We start from the raw sequence: 24,726 nt of genomic DNA, 5'->3' as shown, positions 1-24,726 counted from the left end.
GGAGGTAAAACATGAAAAGATAAGATTAGACAGGCTAAACCTAAATATATATAAATTTTGAAAATAGAATGCTGAATTCAATGAGACTTTTTTTGGCTAATGGCTGATAAACAATTTGATGGAATATGTCATTCTCAGATACTAGAAAAGCTTATATTTAAGAGTGAGATATTGCATTTTTTTGCATGAGTAGTTTGAGCAGTCAGGTGAACATCAACTTATTTCCAATCACCTTGGTGATGTCCATCAGCTCAGAATCCAACTGGGAAATTGCATCTTGTACTGAAGAATGATGGAAATATTGCCGCTGTAATGTTTCCTCTATTTGTAACTGTATCCTAGCCACCTAGTTTAAAAAAATTAAGATAATTCAAGAGTCATTCATTTCATCCAAAGCTATAGAAACCTGGAAAAACCTAGAATTGATTCTAACACATTTGAATATAGAAATTCCATGAGTATATGTTAGAGACATAGTCCTACTAAAGTGAGTGCATCTGGATCTACTGATTTTTATTGGGACAATGCATTTCAGCCTAAACAGTTTGTTTTTGCATTTACATTAGTGGAAAAAAAATAGTGTAATTGCCAATAATACAAAAGACCTATGCTAACACTGATACTAATAGAAACATTAACTTTTCATCATAGCTTCTCCCTTGTCCTGTCCCTCCTTCTCCCTTGTCCCATCCATTCTCCTTCCCTCCAAGGCCCCTCCTCTTCTCACTTTTCTTTCCATTTCCTCCTTAATGAAGCCCACCTCCCAAAAAATAATTAAGGAACTAACACGATGTTTGCTGCCATTACACAATTCACTCTGTGTGCTATAGCCCATTCCCGCAACCTGTCTGTCTTCTTTATTAGATTTTAATCTCTTCAGGGAAGGGACTGTGCTGCTCTGTGTTTGTACAGTGCCTATCACAGTTGGGCCCCCACTCTTGGTTGGTCCTTAGGCAGTACCATAAACAAACAAGACTATAATAGCAACTAAGGAAAATGGTTTTTCATTTTTTCTTACTTCCATTTTCTCTTCTAGTTCATGCAGAAATTCGCCATCTGCAGCTATCGATGATATGGCAGTGGAACTCTTGGCACTCAGAATGGCACGTGCAATATACTCAAGACGCTGCTGAAGTGGAATTTCTGTGCTGTAAAAGAAACATTCAGACTGTAAGCCACATGCCTAGAACACAGACTTTCAGAAATGTAGGGCAGGAAGGGACCTTGAGAGGACTGGAACAGCCACTGTGCTGAGAAAGGAACAAATAAACCTAGACCATGCATGACAGGTGTTTGTCCAACCTGTTTTTTAAAACCTTCAGTGATGGGGATTCCACAACTTTCCTTGGAAGCTTATTCCAGAGCTTAATTCCCCATAGAGTTAGAACTTTTTCCTAAAATCTAATCTAAGTGTTCCTTGCTACAGATTAAGCCCATTACTTCTTGTTCTCCATGTCCACTAAAGGAAGGTTAGTTCATCACCATCCTTTTTATAACAGCCATTAACATAGTTAAAGACTGTTTTCAGGTCCCCCCTTCAATCTTCTTCTCTCCAGACCAACCATACACAGATTTGGGGTTTTTTTTAAAACTTTCCTCATAAATCAGGATTTCTAAACCTTTTACCGTGTTTCTTGTTCTCTTCTAGATTCTCCCAATTTTTTCCACATCTTTCTTAAAGTGTGGAGACCACAACTGGACACTGTACTCCATCTGAGGACTCACCAGTGCCATGCAGAGTGCGACTAGTCCCTTCAGTGTCTTACATATGACATTTTTGTTATTACACTCCAGAACATTAGCCTTTTTTGCAACTGCATCACATTGTTGAAGCATTCAGTTTGTGATCAACTATAAACATTAGATCCTTTTCAGCAGTACTAGCACCTACCCTGTTATTCCCAATTTTGTAGCTGCACATTTGAGTCTTCCTTCCTAAGTGTAGTACTTTGCACTTGTCTTTATTTAATTTCATCTTGTTGATTTCAAACCAATTCTCTAATTTGTCAAGGTTATTTTGAGTTCTAATCCTGTCCTCCAGAGCGCTTGCAATACCTCCCAACTTGGTGTCATCTGCGAATTTAATAAGCATACTCTCCATTCCTCTATCCAAGTCAAAATACTGGACTGACCCCTGCGAGACACCACTAGACATGGCTTACCATTTTGACACCAAACCACATATAATTACTCCTTGAGTAGGTCTTTCAACCATTTGTGGGTACTATAATATCCAGCTTTTAGTAATTGCATTTTCCTAGTTTGTTTATGAGACTGTCATGTGGAACTGTTGTATGCAGTGGTTTGTAGCCATGTCAGTCCCGGTATATTAGAGTGACAAGGTGGGTGAGGTAATATCTTTTATTGATCAACACATGTCTCATCACTTTCACCAGTAGAAGTTAGTCCAATAAAAGATATTGCCTCACCCACCTTGTCTCTCTAATTTGGAACTGTGTCAAAAGCTTTACTGAAGTCAAGAGATATCATGTCTACTGCTCCCCCCTAGCCACTAGGCCAGTAATCCTGTCAAAAAAGTGTGTCCCCAAAATAGTTATACTAAAGAGAGCATAGGAAGCAGGACTTCTAAATTCTCCTGGCTCTGACACTGACTCAAAGTGTAACTAAATAACACTTTGCACATGCCCATCTGTAAGACATTCCTCCCACTGCTACTCTACAATTATTACATAAAGCTATATAATAAAATACACAATGTAACTAAGTTACCATTTTAATATTCAACAGCTACATTAATACTGTAACTTGTTTATTTCTGTATAAAATACGCAACAATTTCCATTTTATCATTCTAATAGTGGTCAGGTTAAAAACTGATATTCATATAATATTATTTTAGGTTTTTGTTTATTGTTTAGTCTTTAAACAAATTAACTTTTCTTTTATTATCTCAATACTAGGAATAATATATTGATTACAAAGTGTCCATACCTATGCATGTCTGCCAATTTAGCCAACACTCTGGCTGCATTACTGAAGTTCCTGTTCTTCTCAAAGTATCTCCACAGTAAATCCATATAACGGACTTTGTTTTGATCAACCTTGGCCATACGCACCAGATACGGCTCCAGAAATGGGGAGGTAATCTGCAGCAATCATATAAACCACAGTTGAGTTTGTTTGTTTTTTTAAAGCATCCTTAAAAACGTCTCTGTTCCTAGTGTATGTGTTTTTAGCCAGTATTACAATCAACTCTTTTGGCCTAATAGAAGTACCCTACAAAATTTTTTTTTTCAGTATGTTTGTTTTGCATGATCTTACCTGTAGCAGTTTATCTGCAAGATCAGCTTGTATCAGCCAGTTGTAGAGAGCAATAGAGAAGAGTTCATCTGTTGAACGCTGAGCCAATTTTAGCATTTGTTCAAACTAAACGAAGTAAAGTCAAAAGCTGTTACTCCAGAACTGTTCACATTTCATACATAGCTCAAAGTCTTTGTCACTGGGTTTACAAACATTGCATATTTATATGTGTCAACATCTATATTAACATTCAGTAATTTTTATGAACACCTATCTTCTCACATACTGAAACACGTTCAAGTCCTGACTTTCTCTCCGTTAATTTACTTTGCAACAATATGTTGTACAAACTTTTTATAAGAAGTTTTACAGCCCTCAGGAAACAAACTGGTAGCTTTTTAACTTAAGCCTTGCCTAGTATTTACAGAGCAAGATAGTTGTGACTATATCTTTTTTGTAAACTTCTTACATGCTGTCCCGCTTCTTCATTGCTCAGCATATTGGGATCGGATGACAACACTGGAGGGCCTGGCTTTTTGGGTACACTGGGAGACTGAGGAGCAGCTTTACTTTGATTTACTAGTTCTTGAAGGGTGTCAGTGATGCATTTGTAACTGTTTAACCTGCAAGTCGGTGCAAGACAAAGAACAGTTTAAGTTACAGATATCTGTGAGATCCTTGTTCCCACAAGATAGGTTGCTGTATACATCAGAAAAACATTTCTGAAACTAAAAAGAAAAGTTTTTGTAGGACCCAGTCAGCTGAATCAATGTAATTTACTAGCACTCTCTCTCTTCTGGAATAATCTTTCTTACAAATACTTTGTTGTGCAAATTCCCCACTTCAGTAGTAACTGCTAACATGCTATTTTCCTTTCAGTTAGGAGGGCAGGATGCAAAGGCCTTGTAGGCTGCTTATTCCCAATCAGAAATAATTTAAGGGTTATACGCTATGAATACTACTCCTCACCCAGGTCATACTTTTCATAATGGAACATTTTCCATTAAAAAAGTAACGTGACTAGAGCTGGCCAACATTTTACAGATATTCTCAAAGTCAATGCTTCCCCAAACAATAGTGCTGCAAAGGGGGACAGTTAAAATCTGGAATATCATCCACATTTTTTTTTTTTTTTAACAAGTTACAGGTTAATTCAATTATATAAAGGTTAGATCACAGACAACCTTTCCCAAACCATATTTTACAGCCTATAATCAAATAACTTTTTGGCCCAAATAACGATGGCACATTTTACCAATATCTAAGGAACACGCACTGAGAAAAATATGTTCTCATCCTGCTCTTAATTCTAGAAGGCTTATCTATCATCCCACCCAAATCAGCTGCTAAGTTCTTATGAGTAAATTGCCTTGAATAAAATTTCCCATATATCCTGAAAACTTGCCTCTCCTGGAAAGCCTGGAGTCCAACAATATCCTCATCAGGTTCTCCATTTTTGTAGAAATGAAGTCCGAGACCTTGAGGATCCTTCTTCTCAGCAGCAGTAAGAGACAGTTCCACCACACCCTCATAGAAACGCACTTGAGATAAGGAAGAACTGAGAGTTTGGTCCATCACAATATTAAACATATTGCAAACTACTATCCAATACTGAACTAATATATTCCACACTTCCCATTTTAGAATGCAAGAATTCCCCACATTCCCAATGGCCCTGATCCTACAAATTAAGAACATGCTTAATTTAGGGGACTATTCACATGCTTAAAGTTATACATTTGAAGGACTGGGGCGCAAATAATTTTGAATGTTACAGCAGTTGTATGATTATCTACAAAAAGCATTTATTTTCTCCGAATGCTACGTTAACACAGACATCTTTCAACAACATGTACGGTATGAGACAACACCTGCAACAATAAACAGTCATTTAAATTCTACCCTAGGTGTTTTGTTAAAATAATTTTAAATGGTTAAGTGCCTTGACAATTTAACTTAGAAAATGCGGAACAGTGCACAGGAATATTTTTTAAATAGGAAAAATATGCCTGAGTTGCTCAAATCTAATCAAGAAAAGCCATAAACAAAAAGAAGATTTTGCTGTGTATAAAATGCAAGGGCTAACAATAAGCTATTTATGGATGAAATTTGCTCAAACACCAGAGGGATATAGAAAACATGGAACTAATGGACATCAGGAAAACTTCTTTATGCACAGAATAATCAGTTTATGGAATGGATAACAAAACGCTAAAATTTTAGAAATGAAAAACCGAAACAAGTTAAATAGGATGAAATTCAATAAGGACAAATGCAAAGTATTCCACTTAGGAAGGAACAATCAGTTGCACACAAAATGGGAAATGACTACCTAGGAAAGAGTATGCAGAAAGGGATCTGGGGATCCCAAGCTAAATATGAGTCAGCAGTGCAACACTGTTGCCAAAAAAAAAAAAAAAAAAGGGAAGCAAACATCATTCTGGGATGTATTAGCAGGAGTGCTGTAAACAAGACACAAGAATTAATTCTTCCGCTCTACTCTGTGCTGATTAGGCCTCAACTGGAGTATTGTGTCCAGTTCTGAGTGCTACATTTCAGGAAAGATGTGGACAAATTGGAGAAAGTCCAGAGAAGAGCAACAAAAATGATTAAAGGTCTAGAAAACAACCTATGAGGAAAGATTGAAAAAACTGGGTTTGTTTAGTCAGGAGAAGAGAAGACTGAGTGGACATAACAGTCATAAAAGATCGTTATAAGGAGGATAGAGAATAATTGTTCTCCTTAACCTCTGACAATAGGACAAGAAGCAATGGACTTAAATTGCAGCAAGGGTGGTTTAGGTTGGATATTAGGAAAAGCTTCCTAATTATCAGGGTAGTTAAGCACTGGAATAACTTGCCCAAGGAGGTTGTGGAATCCCCATTATTGGAGATTTTTAAGAGCAGGCTAGACAAACACCTGTCAGGGATAGTCTAGATAATACTTAGTTCTGCTATGGGTGCAAGGGACTAGACTCTGAGGCCCTCCCAACATGTTATAAAAATTTCATGTCCCACCTGTGCCACCACAACTGTTTTTCAGACGATTAAAAGCCAGGGCCAGTATTAGGGGATAGCAACCAGAACAACTGCCCAGGGCCTCAAATCACAAGGAACTTTGTGAAACTAAGTTGCTCGGGCTTCGGCTTCAGCCTCGAGCAGCAGAGCTTGGGATTCGGCCTTCTGCCATGCACCCCTGTGAGTCTAATGCCGGCCCTGCTTTCTAGTTTATTTTGGTAGACCTCCCTGAAACCTGCTTGCATCTCCCAGGGGCCCTAGACCCCTGGCTGGGAACCATTGGACTAGATGACCTCTCGAGGTCCCTTCCAGTCCTATGATCCTATGGTGAAAAGAAGAATCATTACAGATTAAGCCTATTGATGGACAAATGTAAGTGAGCTGCTTAGATTCCTTCCACCCTGAAATGTGACTATCAATAATAGGTAAAGAGCTAACAAATTTAGAATGTGAATTAATACATAAGCCCCTCTGTCTCCATGTGTTCATTTCCTCTTACCTATACGTATATTCTTCTGGATTATCTCTTGGATACTCCAAGAATACTATGCCCTGATCTGAAGTGCCAAAAAGAGGTAAAAAATGGAGTCTGAACTGAAGACTGAATTCAAAAGTTGTCAAGTTTCTAGTGCTGTTTGCCTCTCACCTTGTCTATACTGTGCACAGACATTACAAAGGTCCACTTGATTGCTGATCTTTTGGTACTCCTTCAATGACTCTCTTAGCATCTTCTCTTTTTCCAATTTGCTCTGAACCTGTCGGGACCGCTGAAGCAATTCATTTGCCTACAGTGAAACAATTGGAAATGTAAATCCTTACTAATTTAAGTTACACTGTCAAAGAGATTTTCTTTGCAATAACTCACTCTGTTAACTCATGTTTCAAAGCCTGAAGTACTACAGATCCTATCACTTCACGTTAAAAAAAAAAAAAAAAAAAAAGAAAAGTTCTCTGCCCAGAGACGACATGTCAAGTTTTAGGCAGAAAGATTCTCTATCAATGATGAGGGATGAAAGGAGGTTTTTGTTACTGGTTTACTGGCTGACTGAACTGAATGAATTGGTTCCTGTCTGAATGCTTGTTTTTAATGCTCCCAGGTGAGTTACAGTGTTGGAAGATTGCTTAAATGTAGGGCAACAGAAGTTTCATATAGATTCCTTTTTAACTATTATATAAATCTAAAGGAAATAAAGTTGGAGATGGAATTAAAAGTAGATTCATGATGGAAAACGGGCATTTAGCTATTGTATCACTACCAAATGACATGTCATTTAATGGCAAATAAATCTGACAGTCAAGAGCACAAACATTTTGTGCTCATCTGATCACACTACCTAATATTCTGCAAGTTTGGATGGAAGACCAGTAATGATAATCAGCACATTTTCAAGTAATTTCTACTAGATTTACATTGAGCTCCAAGAGGATACAGTGAGATTAATATAAAATGCACAATGGCATTTTGCTACAGCAAAAGAACAATTATACAAAACAGTTCTGTCTTCCTCTCACTTTCACCATAGAGAATCAAAAGTACATTATACCTTGGAACAAACAGCATCATCAGTACTGTACAGAAGTGGACATATGTCTTGTAAATGTGAACTGATGCCATCCACAGCAGCATTATCTCTGATGTAACAGTTAATGAGAGAGGCAATAAGTGCTCCAGTTAACTCTTTGTCTCTAATTACTAAGTCTTTGAAAGTAGTAATCTTCAAATGCTCTTTAAATTCCTATGGGAAGAAAAAAAATCCATTACATTTCCAAAGATGCAGCATTCTCACATTTCCAAACAGAATTATTATAATAGAAGCAAATTCAGCTGCTTTCCCAATAAACAACAAATTTCAATGATTAAAATTCACAGAATCAATGCACATTTTTTTAATGCATGTTAAAGACTAAAATAGAAATACATTAAAGAGGATGATCCAGCAGTTATGGCCCTCACCTGGGACTCAGAAGAGCAGAGTGAAATTCCCTGCTCTGCCAAGGACTTCCTGTGTGACCTGAAGTCTGTGTCACTGAAGTCTCTGTGCCTCAGTTCCCCAACTGTAAAATGGGCTGATAATACTGTGTCCCTACCTCAGAGGGCAGTTGTGAGGATGAGTATGTTAAACATTGTGAGACATTCTAGGGCTCATATATCTATCTAAGAGACATGGATAAATGAATACAGGTGTCTCAAAGGACTTTGGACTCAAAGGAAATTATGCATGTTTGCACCTTTTTTGTATAAAGTATTAAAGGTTATCATCCTGTTTTTAAAAAAATATTATAAATATCTAGTCGTGTGAATCTTTTTGCGAACGAGTGGTATATCTCAACAGACTGAAAGCTGCAAGAATGCAAGAGAAGGGTTTTTTGTTTGTTAGTTTTAACAGCTAGTTAACTAACTCTTGACAAACACTGGAGAAATGTGTCTTTTTTAAAACAATCACACTCAACCTCAAAAGTGAGGACTGAGAAAAACTTCCCATGTTGATATTTCAACCAACAAATAAAACAGATACTTTCCCTCAGCGCGCGCGCACACACACACACACACTTCTGCAAATCACATTTAAAATTATCCTATCACCAGGACAGAATTACTTATACTCATAAATTAACTGCTGATGCTAGATTGGTGCTAATGGTGCAATGTTTTTCATTGCCAAACAAAACAACTTTGATTAAAGCTGTTATTGATGGTCAACTTAGAACACGCCATGTTATTTACACAAGACAAACGTAGTTACTTTCTTTCCTTTATAAAGATGACCTCAGTTCTACATTCTCTGTCACTGAAATCAACTGTATTTCAAATAGGCTTTAGATTCCAAAGGTGTCTCCTGAGCTACTTGATGCAGCATTTGTTGACACATCTGCCAGTTATCTTAATGGTAGCAGCAGCAGAAGTTCCTGCACAAATTTCCTAGAGGACTGAACAGCCCTTCACATCCCAAAACTGCTGGGACTTGAAGCCTCTGGTACCTGGGCCTTTCTTCCTCTGCTAGACCTTTGCAAGCCAGAAGGCAGGGAGTGCATTTTCTATGCAGGCTCAGTTCAGGCCCCTTGTCTTCACTCTGCACTTCCCAGACTTTGCTCAATGGCAAAGTGAGGACAGAATGATTAGAAAACAAACTCAATATTAACTTCTAAGCAGAGTTTTAAAACAGCAAATCCAGTATTACTTAATAGCATCTCAAATATGTTAATTAGTTTGGGGCATGAGAGCAACACATTAGATTTTATTTTAACAGAATACTTGCAACACCAAGAAAACTGAACTCTGGAAATCTCTGTACATGCTGTATAGGTCGTGAAGTCCATTTAAATGGTTTAGATTAACACTGTTTAGAATACATATGTAAGAAGTCCAGACTTGTTAAATGCAATCAATTAAAAAAAACCTAACAAACATACTGTTGTTTAGTAAAGTTTAAACCATACCTTCTGAAGCTCACCTACAACAACATTGAACTGGTGCTCACAGAGAAGTTTCCACAAAGCTAAAGCCTGGCAGGTTTTGTGAACAAGTTGCTGGATCCCTTGAAGTGAGGTCTTCTCTGTTAACTGTGCCTCTGCTGTAACATTGAATAGATCATGGGTAATTTTTTATTCAGGTACTACATGTGCTCTTCTTGAGTTACCAAGCCAACTTTTGTTTTACAATGACATTTCCCCATATTTTTAAGGAGTTTTTTCCTCTCTCTTTGCTGTTTGATGTTTCATTTTCATTCCTGTTTGTGTGGACCTTTAAATCTCAACACTTCCCAAAACAGATACTAATTTGTCACCACTGATCTCCAACTACAAACACAACAGAAGACTTTTCTGAAAAATAAACATAGCTCTGTATGTGCACACTGATTTAATAAATTGACCAGCCTCAAATAGAAGTCCAGATTAGTAATTTATCATAAATCAAAAAAGGAGTGTATTCAACAAACTATACTAAATTATTCTAGAAACAGCAATTATAAATAATGTACTTAATTTCTTTCAATTTATAACTGCTATGGTAATACAAATAAATTATTGATAATAGTAATACATTAACTATTAGCATCTTCTATTTAACAGCATCACTTAAATATGAAATCAAAGTAACAAAAATAAAAAGTAAAAACACCCCAATCCATGTATTGGAGTTAAGGGTGTGTTATGATGAAATATGAATGTCTTTATATTGGATATAATATGTTGATTTTGTAGAAAATGTAATAATTATGATGTCCTTAATTCACTTCTTTGGTAAAGTGCTTGCATGTTATGAAGGATGCAACCACTGCTGGTCACTTGGCAACCACAACTATGTTTTGAAAGGAAGTTTTTCAGTTTTGGCATGCACACATTAAAATATAACAAAACATGAATAGGCAGTTGATCATTTATTCTATTTAAAGATTGGGTTTTTTTACACTATTGTTAGTATTTGTTACAGAAATGAGAGAGAAAGCATGGGAGAATTGATAAACTGAAGAAACCTAAAGAACTTTGATCCTTGCTGTGTATGTGCACCAGATAGCTCGTGAACAGATCTCATGCTGCATCTCCGTGAGTAACCCCTCAACCTCTCTGGTTTCTGAGTGCTGGCTGAGGTCTAATAACCAGGACCGGCGCTAGGGGTTTGAGTGCTCTAGGCGCACGGCAATTTCGCCGCCCCGCACGCTGGTCCCGTGGCGCCGGTGGAGCTGCCGCAGTGGTGCCTGCGGAGGATCCGGTGCTCCATGGCTCCAGTGGAGCTGCCGCAGTGGTGCCTGCGGGAGGTCCACCGGAGCCGTGCGAGGAGCCAACCATCCACAGGCACGACTGTGGCAGCTCCACCGGAGCCGTGGACCAGCGGACCCTTTGCAGGCACCACTGCAGCAGCTCTACCGGAGCTGCCTGCGGCCCCCTCCAGCAAAACGGTGCCCACCAATTATTCTGGCGCCCTAGGCGATTGCCTAGGCTGCCTAAATGATAGCGCCGGCCCTGCTAATACCTATATTTAAGGAGGAAGCATAGTCTAGTGGATTGGGTGACAGGAATTCATGAGTTCTAAACCGAGCTCTGCTATCTTCTTGATGGCTGGACTTTGCATGTCTCAGTTCATCAATTAATGGGGAGTAATACAGAAGAATTGCTTGGATTAATGTTATTGCATCATTTAGAAAAGGTAAATTGCTATGTACTATGATTAACAAAAACAGACAATTTTATGAATTAGCATGACACAAATATGATCTGTATTACTGTATCACCTAGAAGCCCTAGTCATGGACAGAGGACCCTATTATGTATAGAGACTTGTGACAAAAAGGGAGAAAGACCATAAGAATGTCCATAGTGGGTCAGGCCAATGGTCGATCTAGTCCAGTATCCTGTCTTCCAACAGTGGCTGGTACCAGATACTTCAGAACAGACTAGGGTAATTACTGAATGATCCGTCTCCTCTCCTCCAGTCTCAACTTCCGGCAGTCTGAGGTTTAGGGACACTCAGAGCATGGGGTTGCATTCCTAACCATCCTGGCTAATAGCCACTGATAGATAAGTTCACAGAGGATGGGTCTAATTCTTTTTTTAACCCAATTACATTTTGCCCTTCACAATATCCACTGACAACGAGTTCCACAGGTTGACAGTGAGTTGTGTGAAGTATCTCCTTATGTTTGTTTAAACCTGCTGCCTATTAAATTTCATTGGGTGATCCATGGTTCTTGTGTTATGTGAAGAAATAAATACAACTTTTGTTATTCACTTTCTTTACACTATTCATGGTTTTATAGACCAGTATCATATCCCCTCTTAGTCGTTTCTTTTCTAAGATGAACAGTCTCCGATTTTTTAATCTTTCTGCATATGGAAACTGTTCCATGCCCCTAATCATTGTTGCTGCCCTTCTCTGTACCTTTTCCAATTCTAATATACAATTTTTGAGATGGGGCCATCAGAACTACATGCAGTATTCAAGGTGTGGGCACACCAGGGATTTACAGAGAAAATATCACAATGCTACTATCTCATTGTCTATCCCTTTCCTAATGGTGCCTAACATTGTTAGCTTTGTTGACTGTCGCTGCACATTGAGTGAATGTTTTCAGAGAACTGTCCATGACTCCAAGATCTTTCTTGAGTGGCAACAGCTAATTTAGTCCCAATAATCTTGTATGTATAGTTGATATTATGTTTTCCACTGTGCATTACATTGAATTTCATCTGCCATTTTGATGCCCAGTCACCTCGTTATGTGAGATCCCTTTGGAACTCTTTATAGTGAGCTTTGGACTTAACTGTCTAGAATAATTTTGCATGGTCTTCAAACTGCCACCTCACTGTTTACCCCTTTTTCTGGATTATTTATGAACACGTTGAACAGAAATGGAACCATTACATATCCTTGGGGTGCACTACTATTTACTTCTCTCCACTATGAAAACTGACCATTTATTCCTGCCATACATTTCCTATCTTTTAACCAGTTACTGATCCACGAGAGGACCTTCCCTCTTATCTCACGACTCCTTACTTTGCTTAATAGCCTCTGATGTGGGACCTTGTCAAAGGCTTTCTGAAAGTCCAATTACATTATATTGACTGAATTACGCTTGTCCCCGTGTCCGCTTACACCCTCAAAGAATTCTAATAGATGAGTGAAGCATGATTTCCCTTTGCAGAAGCTGTGTTGACTCTTCCCTAACATACTGTGTTTATCTATGTGTCTGATAATTCTGTTCTTTACTATAGTTTCAACCAATCTGCTTGGTACTAACCGGCCTGTAATTGCCAGGGTCACCTCTGGAGCCTTTTTTTTTTTTTTTTTTTCCCCAAAAGACCAGAGTACAGACAACCGTCTAGCTTTTATTTTATTCCAGTGTTTCTGAGTGTAAGAAACAGGATGGAGAAAACATAAGCAACTACACAAGATTTTGACTTGGTTCTTCACAGATGAGAAAGCAGCTTAAAAACTGCTTTAATTAGTTTAATTTATTGAAATGTCATGGAGAAATGTGACCTGTGGTTTGCCATACCTCTGACAGCTAGATGATACTATCTTTAATAATTTGATATTCATTTTACAGACAAAAGTTGTTTGTGAATTGCTTTAAGGAGCTAGTTTGAATACTAAATCTTATAGTATCCAATTGGAACTCATCCTAAACAGGATATACATTTGTATTCTGGGATGAGTGATGTCATCCATCAAATACAAAGCAGAAAGACCAGCAAGTGTTGCTATGTCTACATTCGGGCACAAGCTTCATCCCCAAAGGAACCATACAGAAATGCCCACTTCAATTTCCCCATAGAAATAAACGCAGAAATGTTGGTACTGACAAAATATTATAATCTTGTCAGAAATGAAGAGCAAAATGTAAACAGTTGATGTCACCCAGACTACATTGTTCTTTGTACAGTTCTTATCTCTGAGTACAGTTTATTCACAGAAGCCAATTCTGCATTTTTATTCAGGCTCTTAACTGGAACAACTCTGAGAGATTAGCATTTGGATGCACCACCTTTTGATGGTCATTGTTCAAGGGTATTTCCCTTACCATAGAACTTCCTCTGGAGCTCTTGTTGCACTTGCTGAGAACTTCCACCATCAGGCCGCATGAACCCTAGTAACCTCTGCTGCAGGTTTGCAGGAGTGCTAAAACTGAAATTCCAATATAAATTAAGAAGCTATTAGTGCAAACCCTGAACATTTATTTAAAAAGAAACTAAAACTAAGTTTGAGTGTTTGAGTTGATATGTTTTATTAGAGAGGAAAGGAACACTTTAAGGCAAAATGAACAGCACTGTTTTATCTATATGGAATAATTTTCAAACAGTAACACTTCTATGTCCTTTGTAAACCAAGCATATAAAATCCTACCTTGGGTTTCCAAGAGCTCCTATTGTTGCAAACTGTGAATTTCTGTCCAGAAATTCCTGTAAACCTTTTAGTTCCTGTAACACAGATTCTAGCATGTGCGATGAAACACTGCTTTCAATCTGCAAGAGAAGGAGGGGGCTTCTTTACATTTCAAATCTCTGAAACTTTTAAATTTTCAGCTGAGAGATATGAAACGGTCATTAAAGAATAAAAACCACCCGGACAATATTATCAAAAGGACAACATACTGAAGGTGCTATGTGGAGTTAATGCACTATCATTAATGCTATGATTTTGGCATAGAGGTCATGGTGTTCACAGTAATCATGAATCTGAATGAAGTCTGTCAGGAACCCATACAACATTCACTCTGCAGCGACAGCTCCTGTTGCATGATGCTGGGCCTGGCTCCATAGGTGCCAGAGACCGGGGGGTCTTCACCTGCCAGAACTGCAGCGGCAGCGCCTTTTGATGCTGGGGACCGAGTGAGTCTGGGATGGATCCGTCACCCGAGGACCTTGGGCTCACCAGCAGAGAGGATAAGAAGTGGGAGGGGGGAACAAGGTGGTGGAGGAAGGGACTCCAGAATGGTCATGCTGGACTTTTGCAGTCCTTCCAGCACACATACCTGGCTCCCCACTAGCTCCAATAGCAATGTGGAGTACATGGGTCACCATGACATTCAGGTCTTGTGCATATAGATGGAGATGAGGGGAGGACATGCCAAACCTGAGTGGCACTTCAACCATGTATGCCCGGCTGCAAAGCCTAGAATAGGGTAAACTTGCTTTTACGACTTAAAAGCCTGTGTGCATGCTGATGTAGCAAAAACTACATTATTGGTGACCTTTCCGTGACTTTTCTTCCCCTTCCCCCTCCCCACAACTTTGCCATGAAACTTACAAAAATTTCCATGCCAAAATCATAGCCTTAACTATCATGTTCCACCTGAAGACCACAGCCCAAACCTAAATGTGGCTGAATAAGAAGATAAGGCTGGCATTAGCTTAGTACTTAGAAGTTTATCCACTCAGAAATCCTCTACACATTTTGCCCCATGGGCTAAATTGAAGCTCAGGACTGGACTATCTGAGATTATGAAGATTTTTGTTTATTAGAACATTTGCATGCATATTATATATAATTTTCTTTGCCTTTTTAAAGAGAATATTAGTGCCAGCTGACACCATTGGGAAATGAAATTCTCTCTTGTTGGAAAAATAAAAACAGAGGCAGCTTGCAAAGGTCTGAATGGACATGCAGAGCTCTTCTGTTGACTCAGTCTGTCACAAGCTAGGACGCTGCACAAAGCATTAGAGCAATTTCTGCTCAGCCATTCTTCTGGGGCTGTCAGCAAAGCAAACAAGATGCACTAAACTAGTTTGGGTTTTCTTTTGAAATAATGTGTATAGGAGATAAGACCAATGTATTTCACACAACTCACCAAACATACCAGCTAGTAATTTTTAGGCACCACTAATTTGTGTAAAACTTAAAACTAGTAACTTAGACGGGAAAGATTTTACATCCCATTCCCAGTCCTCCTATAAAGAAAAAATAAACACAATCAATAAATATTTATTGTTTCTGCTAAAATGCCATGAGTATCACAATGCAGTGTCACTGATAAGAGAGGACATGTAAAAGTGCTAGAGAGAAATAAATAAAGTCTTTAAGGAAGATTTTAAAAGACCAAATAATCTCCCACTTACTGCAACAACTTCTCGGTTACCACTCTTGAAAACTCTCTCAACAACTATACTTCCATCCCAAATATTTCTGAAATACAAGACAATAGTATGTTAAACACCAAATAAATTAACAAAAATGCCATTGGCCTTGAAAAAATGTTTCTTTTCTAAACCATTTTCTAATACAAATTGCCAGTGTTTATGAATTAAAGAACCCTCCCCTCATCGTGAATCCAACCCAAAGAGTCAACCTGTAAAAATCAGGGTCTTGATTCATAAAAAACATGAGTATAGCAACTGTACCTTTCAGAATTAGGTAGATAGAAATTACAATTAAAGAAACAAAACCTCTTTATGTGCTTTAACAACACTAGGTTTGATTTCCACAAATTATTTTACACATAAGCTAATAGTAGTCGCTGAAGAGAGTAGGCAGACAAATATCATATATGCCAGAGGTTCTCAACTGGGGGTCCACAGAGCCCTGTTGCTGAAATCCAGTGCCCTAACCCACAGTGATGAAGCCGAGAGCGGCGTGGGGCTGAAGCCGGCGGACGCCCGCAAGGCTACGATTTCAGGAGCAACATGGGGCTGAGCTGGCAAACCTCTCCCCCACCAAGCCAGGAGCAATGGGGGCTGAAGCTAGGAGCCCTAGTGCCCCCCGCCCTGCTGAAGCTGGGAGCTGCGCTGGGAGCCCCCATCCAGCACCTAGCTACCCCCTGCCTGCACCGAGCTACTCCCCTGCCCACACACAATCCCTAGCTACCCCCTGCCTGCATGCTGAGCTACTTCCTGCCCACACAGCCTGTAGCTATTCCCTGCCTGCACCTTGAGCTACCCCTGTCCCGGCAGCCTGAGCGGCTGTCAAACTTTTTGAACTGAGTCTCCTCTTTGAGTTATATTTTTTGGTTGCATCCCTCCACAGCCCAGACAGGTTGAGTGGCCTAATGAGGGAGTCAGGGGGTGGAGGTTGCACTCCCTTCCTGGACCCTGCTGTGCAGAGCTGGCTTGAGCCCTGCCAGTCCTTTGCCCCCTCCCCTCAACAGAAGTAAAACTAGGCCTATGCCCTGGCCTGGAGCCCCCCATTTCCCCCCTGCCCGGCCACGACATTTTTAATAGCATGTTGAGGGGGACCTCAGCAAGAAAAAAGTTCAGAACCCCTAATATATGCCATAATACACATTTTTTTTCTTAAAGGCAGTACTTTTAGAGTACCAAAGAGGGTTCTGTTCTTAAACAGGCCTCCTTCTACCACATGGTGAGAGGGCAAGCTAAAACTTGCCAAAATCCCCATTTTTGCAGTGCTATCTTCTAGCATACTAGAGATCAATAATACCATTATTTATTATTGGTAAGCACTAACAGCTTGCTCAGAATAGGACATGGTTTTTAAAAATCCCTTAACCAGAAGGCTACAATCTAGGGGCTCAGTCCTGTGAGGTGATGAGCATTCTTGTTTCCTACAGACTTGAATAGGAGCTGAAAGCAAATAGCAACTTGCAGGACTGGACCTTAAGAAACGAGTTTGCAGGGGTCTGTGCTTGTAGACAGCCCATTGCAGGGTCAGGGCCTAAGTAGATCTGTTGCCCAGCTCACCCACAGAATGCAATATTAGCAGAGCTGTAAAGGGAATGAGATAACAGAACCCATATGAACAGGAAGGGAAGGAAGCAGTAAGGGAGAAAGTAGAACAAGAAATTGCTGTGGTGTACTCCTTCTTTACCTGCTTCGTCTATTATGCGTGATGACATACTCTCTGTGAGATAACCTGGGTACTATTAGGTCTAAGAGAGGGAAGGGAACCAATAAATTCGACATTTTGCACATATGTTACAATGGCTAACTACACTCTTGTAGTGAGAAGCTAGCATGTAAGACTAATTTCCCTACATTAGTCACAAATACACACTTTTTAATGATTAAATTACAGTAAATACAGTATCAAAAGCAAATACTACTCCATTAGTGGACAGAAAGACTGGTTATGAACTGAGTGACAAAACATCTTCTACATGAACAACTCACCCTATAATTCGAGAGAAGTATATGCAGATGCCATTGTGTTTTCCTGAAAACACTATCTCTGGGCCCATCATACCACTCATGGATGCACCAGCCTGAGACACTGAACTGCCTGCAGCAAACATTGGGGTTGACATACTAGGAGGGGGCAAACCTAGGACAGGGACACACATAGATTAATCCAATTATTTTTTATAAAAATAAATCTAGTTGAGAAAACAACAAAAAATGAAAAAATAAGATACCTTGTGCTGGTGTTGTCAAAAAGCTTGGATTAGGATAGGGACTGCCAATAGGCATAGGGGAACCTAAGATGAAAGAAAGTAATATATACATCTATTGCATCAAAAACAACAACAAAAACCCATGATATGAAAAGAACGTTAAGATTGCCAAGTCAAGCATCCAGAAGTTAAGAAAGATGAGAAATAAATTTACCTTATGCAACCTAGGTTTGGCCCCTTGTACATATCCATTACCATAAAGTCTTTAATTACATGACTAACTCTTGCCTCATTTGGTGCACAGAATGGTCTATACTCACTGAATGGGTAGCTATTTAATATTTCTTTTTATCCTAATTATGCCTCATTAACTGCACACAATCCAAATTCAGAACCAAACACAAGGACTTTCCTATGGTGTTCTCATTGCTAAAAAAATATTGAATTTCTCTTCACAACACTCCTGTGAGGTGAGGTGGTATTATCCCCATTTTACACCTGGGAACTGAGGCCAGACATTAAAGACAAAATTGTCAAAAGTGTCAACTATTTTTAGGTGTCCAATCTGCAAAGCCTAGGGCCTGACCTTTTCAGGATGCGAAAGCCTTATATAATACTTTGTACATTCAGATCGGGGCTTTCATTGACCTCAGTTGCAGCCGTGAATTTTCATCACTTCTCCAAACCAGACAACAAGCACCTCAAGTGGAGTACCCAGAAAAAGAGGCACACACAATAGCCACATAGGAAAATTCAGTTTACGTTCCTTACCCAGCAACACATAGAACACGTCTGTGGCAGGGATAGAATTCAACTCTCCAGGGTGACATTCAACTGTCTTAACCATGAGACCCATCCTCTCCTGCCACCTCCCAACTTCTGCAATAAATGAGGCAGGGTTCCTACAGACAACAGGCTCCTTCACTACACAACCCTGATTCATTCCCGAAGCAGGTTCACCCTGTGCACTGAATGAGGCACGATACTGCAGAGAAAACAAGAAGTGATCATGTAATTAAAGATTGTGTCATAAGGCATACCCATAAGGGGCCAAATTAAGGTTGTGCAAGCTTTAATTAAGGTGCTTGACTTTGCAACCTTAATGTTCTTTTAATATTTTCAAGATGATTTTTCCTAATTGTTTTAAGTAACAAAGAATTGAGAAGAAAAAAAACAATTTCATCACATGAAACCATATTGCCCCCTCGGGTCACCAATAGGGTTGAGACTTTTAGATCTACAGTATAGTTCTCTACCACTTGAGCTAATGGAGTAACTCATAGCAGGAGAAAGCTGTTATCTTCTGGGTCAATCTGCCACCAGAGGGGAATGGAGACACACACTTTGCCAGTGGCTCTGATTGCTGTCTTGTATACAGCTAAGGAATATTGGGAATGGGTAAATTACAAGTTCTGAAGGGGAGTCAATCTGATGGTTATAGGCCTTTATCCTCCATTTCCCCAGCCTCTCCCTGACCCCTTCTACTCCTCTCTCTCAGTCACAGCTCTTGTTCCAGCTGTTATTCTCTTTGGCTCCTGTCCATCTCCATCTTTTCCTACTCCTGCCCCACTCCTGTTCCCCACCTCATCTCCTGCCCATAATCCCCAGCTCTCAGCTCCTCTCCTGCACTACAGGTCCAGCCCCACATGTTAATTCTCAGCTCCTATCATCCCTTGCTTCAGGGATCCTCCTCCACCCTTCATAACCATCTACTCCTGCTTATCTTTTCTCTCATCTGCTGCTTCTAACCTGTCCCCACACTCCATCACCCCTTCCTGTTGTTCATCCCTCTGCATTTGAGTCAGGTTGCCTCCTCCTCCTCTGCACAGCCTAGAGCAGGGGTGGGCAAACTATGGCCCATGGGCCGGATCCGGCCCTCGAGCTCTGTCTGGGGAGCGGGGTCGAGGGCCACTCCATGCAGCTCGCAGAAGCAGCAGTATGTCCCCTTCTCTGGCTGCTATGCGTAGGGGCAGCCAGGGACTCTGCTCCGCATGCTGCCCCCACCCAAAGTGCTGCCCTTGCAGCTTCCATTGGTTGGGAACCACGGCCAATGGGAGCTGCAGGGGTGGTGTCTGCGGACAGGGCAGCATGCAGCGGAGCTGCCTGGCTGTGCCTCCGCACAGGAGCTGGAGGAGGCATGCTGCTGCTTCAGGGAGCTGCTTGAGGTAACCACCACCAGGAGCCTGCACCCCAACCCCCTGACCCAGCCCTGATCCCCCAGCCGTCCTCCAAACCCCAGTCCCAGACCACAGCACCCTCTTACACCCCAAACCCCTCATCCTCAGCCTCACCCCACATGTCCAGCTAGAGCCCTCATCCCCCCCGCCCCCCGCACTCCACTCTCCCTGCCCCAGCCCGGAGTCCCCTCCCACACCCTGAACTCCTCATTTCTGGCCCCACCCCAGAGCCCGTACCCCCAGCCAGAACCCTTACCCCCAATTTTGTGAGCATTCACGGTCTGCCATACAATTTCCATATCCAGATGTGGTCCTCGGGCCAAAAAGTTTGCCCACCCCTTGCCTAGAGCCAACAGGGGAGCACTGAAAGCATAGGAGGGTGTCTCTCTGATCTCAATTCTGGTGCCCTGCACCACAGCAGCCTCTGACACCAAGGAGGAGCAACTGCAGGAAAATTCCTGCTCAGCTCTGGGAGGGCCCACATGCTATTGCTCTGTGGGGACAGCATATGTGCAGCCTAGTTGCAGTTTGGAATGGTGAGAAGACGCAGAGGGACTCAAAGAATTTAGCTGCCAAACTAACAAGTATCTTCTGGGCAAGTGTGAACCAAGATTTTTCAAACACTTGTAACATGACCAAGTTTTGGCAAATTTTCACAGGGATGGCAAAAAACACACCCTCCAACAGCAGGGCAACCCCCTTCCAAATTCCAATTCCCTGCTCCAAAGCATGGGGGTGTTAGAGCTTTTCAACAAAACTGTAATGTTTGTTTGTTTAAAACATAGGCAAAAATTTTACAACTCATTCTTGGAAAAGGCTGAAATGTTGTAGCTGAATCTTTAAAAAAAAAAAAAAATCAGCTTTAGGCAGATACTTGGTATGGAAAATTTCAGCCCAAATAAGTTTGGCAAAAATTATAAAAAACTGAAAACAGACTCATAATGAAAAAGTATCAGGCAGTATCAGTGCTTCCCATAATACAGTGATTCAAATAACCTCTTTACGTTAGAGTTACTTGAGAGCTCTGATTTGGGCTAAGGGATTGCAAAATTGAACAGTTACATCCCAAACCCAAACTAGGCAATCAAATAGAGATCTTGTTGGGCACTGTATAAATTCAAATGCACTAAAATTTATTTTAAAAAATATTTATGTTTCCACACAACCAAACCCTGCTTCTCCAGGGTATAAACAGAAATTAAATATTCTCTTCCTACCACAGGTTGCTGGGAGAATATTATTCCACAGCATAAGCTTTATATTAGGCAAAATCATAAAGCTTGGAAAGTGTAACTAACTGAACATTTAAAATGGCTGAATTCCTTTGTGTTTTATAAACCACAGCTAAGAGTATTAAAGGAAAGGGCTATTCATTGCAATAGGCCTCATCCCAATGCAACGCACTTTCCCAAATGCTTCCTTTCAGTTAGACATGGGGCTGAATATGGAACCTGTTGTCTTCGATTGTGTTCTATACACTCAATGAAATTCTCTCTCTCATAACAATATCAGAACCTTTTTGTCGTACTACTTTATTTTACGAAAAATCAAAACTGTGTGTCAGATCAGGCTAGAGGACATTGTAAGTTAACTCAATAGTCCTTCACCTTTAGAGAGCTAGGTTAAAATTCTATCAGATGAAATTTAGTTTAATGGTATTGTCAGAAACAGAGAGATATGGGTAACATAAATCCCTCCTGGGCAGCTGTACTGAATTGCTTTACCTGTAAGGGGTTAAGAAGCTCAAATAACCTAGTTGGCACCTGACCAAAAGGACCAATGAGGAAAGAAGATACTTTCAAATGGGAGGTGGGTAGGAGGGAGGATTTGTTTGTGGCCCTTTTTGTTTGTTACCTCTCCAGAGGGAGAGAGAAGCCAAGCAGGGACAACATCTCCTGAAAATAAACCTGGAATAATCCATCTAAGAATTACAGAAATTGTAAGTGAGACAAGGAAATGCGTTAGGTTATCTTTTGTTTTAGCTGGTAATTTTCCTATGCTACAGAAGTAGTTTTATTTCTGTTTCTGTAACTGTGAAGCTGAGCCAGAGGGGAATCCACTGTGTTTAAAATCTTTTTATTACCCTGTAAAGTTATCTTCCATCCTGATTTTGCAGGTGTGATTCTTTTCCTTTTCCTTTTAAGAACCTGATTGATTTTCAGTGTCCTAAGATAAAAGGTTTGGCCTGTGCTCACACTGCTAACCAACTGGTTGGTATATTATTCTCAAGCCTCCCCAGGAAAGGGGATGAAGGGGATTGGGGGAATATTTTGGGAGAAAGAGAGACTTCAAGTGAGCCTTTCCTGAATTTTTGTGCAAATCACTTAGTGGTGGCAGCAATACCATCCAAGGACAAGAAAAGGAATTTGTTCCTTGGGGAAGTTTTAATCTAAGCTAGTAAAATATAAGCTTAGGGAGTCTTTCATATGGGTCCCCACATCTGTACCCAGATTTCAGAGTGGGGAGGGAACCCTGATAGGTATAATCAGAGTTCTTTGTTTAATCACGACAGACTTCATATGTAGAGACTGGTTATGACTGGAATAAAGGGGCACTGCGGGTTAAGATCAGGTTCTATTTGTAGATGTTTGCATAAAATCTGCTCACTTCATAACCACAGGTTCTAGAACTAGGGGGTCTGCTGCACCCCCAGGCTTGAAGTGGTTTTCATTGTTTATAGTTTGGTTCAATGGGTCCTAGCACCCTCACCATAAAAATTGATCCAGCACCCCTCTTCCTCACTTGGATCTGAATAATACAGAGAGCCCTTCCCTCTAATAAGCATCACATTAAAAGTTCAAAGGGGGTTAAGGCAGGCCAGGTAACAGAACTAGTTCTCTTGTGGCACTGAAGACTGAACAAGAACCGTGTGTTGGGGCAGATGCCTAGGAAGGGGAAAAACGGCTACAAAAATCTTAACAGTTAACTTATTTTACTTCTCATTTCTTACATCACTCACCTGGACATGTTTTAGAATCACATCAGTGAACCCCTAAATCCAAAATAATTAAACAGAAAAGTAATGGAAAAACTCAACCCTGATAATTAACAGATTTATTCCTTGGAATTGAGGCAGTGAATGAAAAGAAGGAAAATATTTCATATAAATAAGAAAGGGTAAAGGTACAAGAAGTTGTGAAAATTCAGATAAAAAAAATCAGTGAAACGTTTGCTACTCACTAGCAGGAACAGGAGAACCCAAAATTGGTCCTAGGTTGCTTGGAGGAGGCAAAGCTGATGGAAATCGCATCTGTGCTTCTCCGCCATACCTAAGGTATGCCGGACAAAGACTAACTTCTTTGCATATCACATACTTAGGTCACCTGATTTTCAGGCTTTATTTTATTAAAATGTGGGTTAAACAAACAGAAAATAATGCAATTTTTCATTTCTCAAGTTAAAAATACTGACCTAAAATTTTCAGAAAAATGTATTTGTGACTGTGTGACTGATTTGTGCACCCAAATTTGGAAACTGAATACTTACAAGTTAGATTAACAACAGGTCATTATCCTATTACAGACACAAATTAGATGGTCAATTCCACATGCTTTTTCTTAACATTTAAGACTTTCTTATTTGTTGATTTTTTTTGTGGGGAGAGCATGAGTTTTATGCAGAAGTTACAACTTCTAAAAAACAAAAAAGTTTCATACTCACTTCTAACTAAGTAGATATGCATGATCAGTTGCATTTAAAATGCATGTTCCACATTACTTTGTTAAACGTTTACACTAATTTTAAAATAATATTTACACAGAACTCAAACAGTTCCTGCCCACTGTAAACACAGCAAGAGCATTCCTTTGTGGCTGTAGTGGCATTAGATTTTAAACATAAAAATCAAGGCACAATCTACAAATTAAATGAAACTTACCTGAAAAATGCTCGGGTAGCCCAGGCAGACACTTCTCTATCACAAGCAGCAGTAGAGCAGGCAATGATAAGGCAAGTGGCACAGGCCTGGTCCTCCTGTAGGAAATCATGATTTCTATCAGAGTGACAATAATTTAGACCGTGGTGTTAAAAAGTTTGAAGCAGTTTTATTGATCCTTCACAAAATATTCAAGGCTCTGTTTGCCTCAACAGTGAGGAGACTTAAGGGCTGGTCAATGTTACAATTAGGTCAGCTTAACTACATCAATCAGGCTGTGAAAAATGTCATGCCCTGTGTGATGTAGTTAAACTGAACCAGGAAGAATTATTCTGTCAATCTAGCTACCATTTCTTGGAGAGGGGGATTTATTACAGTGATACTAGCATTTCCAGTGTAGACATAGCCTGAGTCTCGTCAGTTAAACAGAAAGGAATAGTCAGTCACAGTAAGAGATCCTGTTGTGGCAGGTAAAGTGATTCATGAAAGCATTATATGAATGTTCTTAATTTTTGGCAGGTTAAAGAAGTTAGCAGTAGATGAAATATATGGAAAAAATCTGTTTTATCGGTATAAATAAGATGTAATATACTCATATGGAAATGTGAGTTTAT

At 40.0% G+C, this 24,726-nt stretch overlaps 1 protein-coding gene across 2 annotated transcripts in view; it reads right to left on the bottom strand.

Annotated features, from left to right (window-relative positions):
- The window catches only part of NUP155 (nucleoporin 155), a 59,359-nt gene that overhangs the window by 10,760 nt on the left and 23,873 nt on the right, over positions 1-24,726 (bottom strand). For both annotated transcript variants that reach the window (XM_030567830.1, XM_030567831.1), the window contains exons 15-30: positions 24,116-24,210; positions 23,419-23,507; positions 18,083-18,145; positions 17,841-17,991; positions 15,837-15,903; positions 14,125-14,243; positions 13,802-13,905; positions 9,717-9,850; positions 7,823-8,014; positions 6,925-7,063; positions 4,667-4,802; positions 3,731-3,884; positions 3,283-3,387; positions 2,953-3,107; positions 1,019-1,148; positions 233-346 (exon numbers count right to left, since the gene is read on the bottom strand). In XM_030567830.1, coding sequence (XP_030423690.1) covers positions 233-346; positions 1,019-1,148; positions 2,953-3,107; positions 3,283-3,387; positions 3,731-3,884; positions 4,667-4,802; positions 6,925-7,063; positions 7,823-8,014; positions 9,717-9,850; positions 13,802-13,905; positions 14,125-14,243; positions 15,837-15,903; positions 17,841-17,991; positions 18,083-18,145; positions 23,419-23,507; positions 24,116-24,210 — 1,947 coding nt within the window. The remainder of the gene's footprint in view (positions 1-232; positions 347-1,018; positions 1,149-2,952; positions 3,108-3,282; positions 3,388-3,730; positions 3,885-4,666; positions 4,803-6,924; positions 7,064-7,822; positions 8,015-9,716; positions 9,851-13,801; positions 13,906-14,124; positions 14,244-15,836; positions 15,904-17,840; positions 17,992-18,082; positions 18,146-23,418; positions 23,508-24,115; positions 24,211-24,726) is intronic.

The sequence above is a fragment of the Gopherus evgoodei genome, chromosome 6, assembly GCF_007399415.2.
Source record: "Gopherus evgoodei ecotype Sinaloan lineage chromosome 6, rGopEvg1_v1.p, whole genome shotgun sequence".
NCBI lineage: Eukaryota > Metazoa > Chordata > Testudines > Testudinidae > Gopherus > Gopherus evgoodei.
Note: the sequence above shows the minus strand (reverse complement) of the source record. Positions and strands in the feature narration are given on the sequence as shown.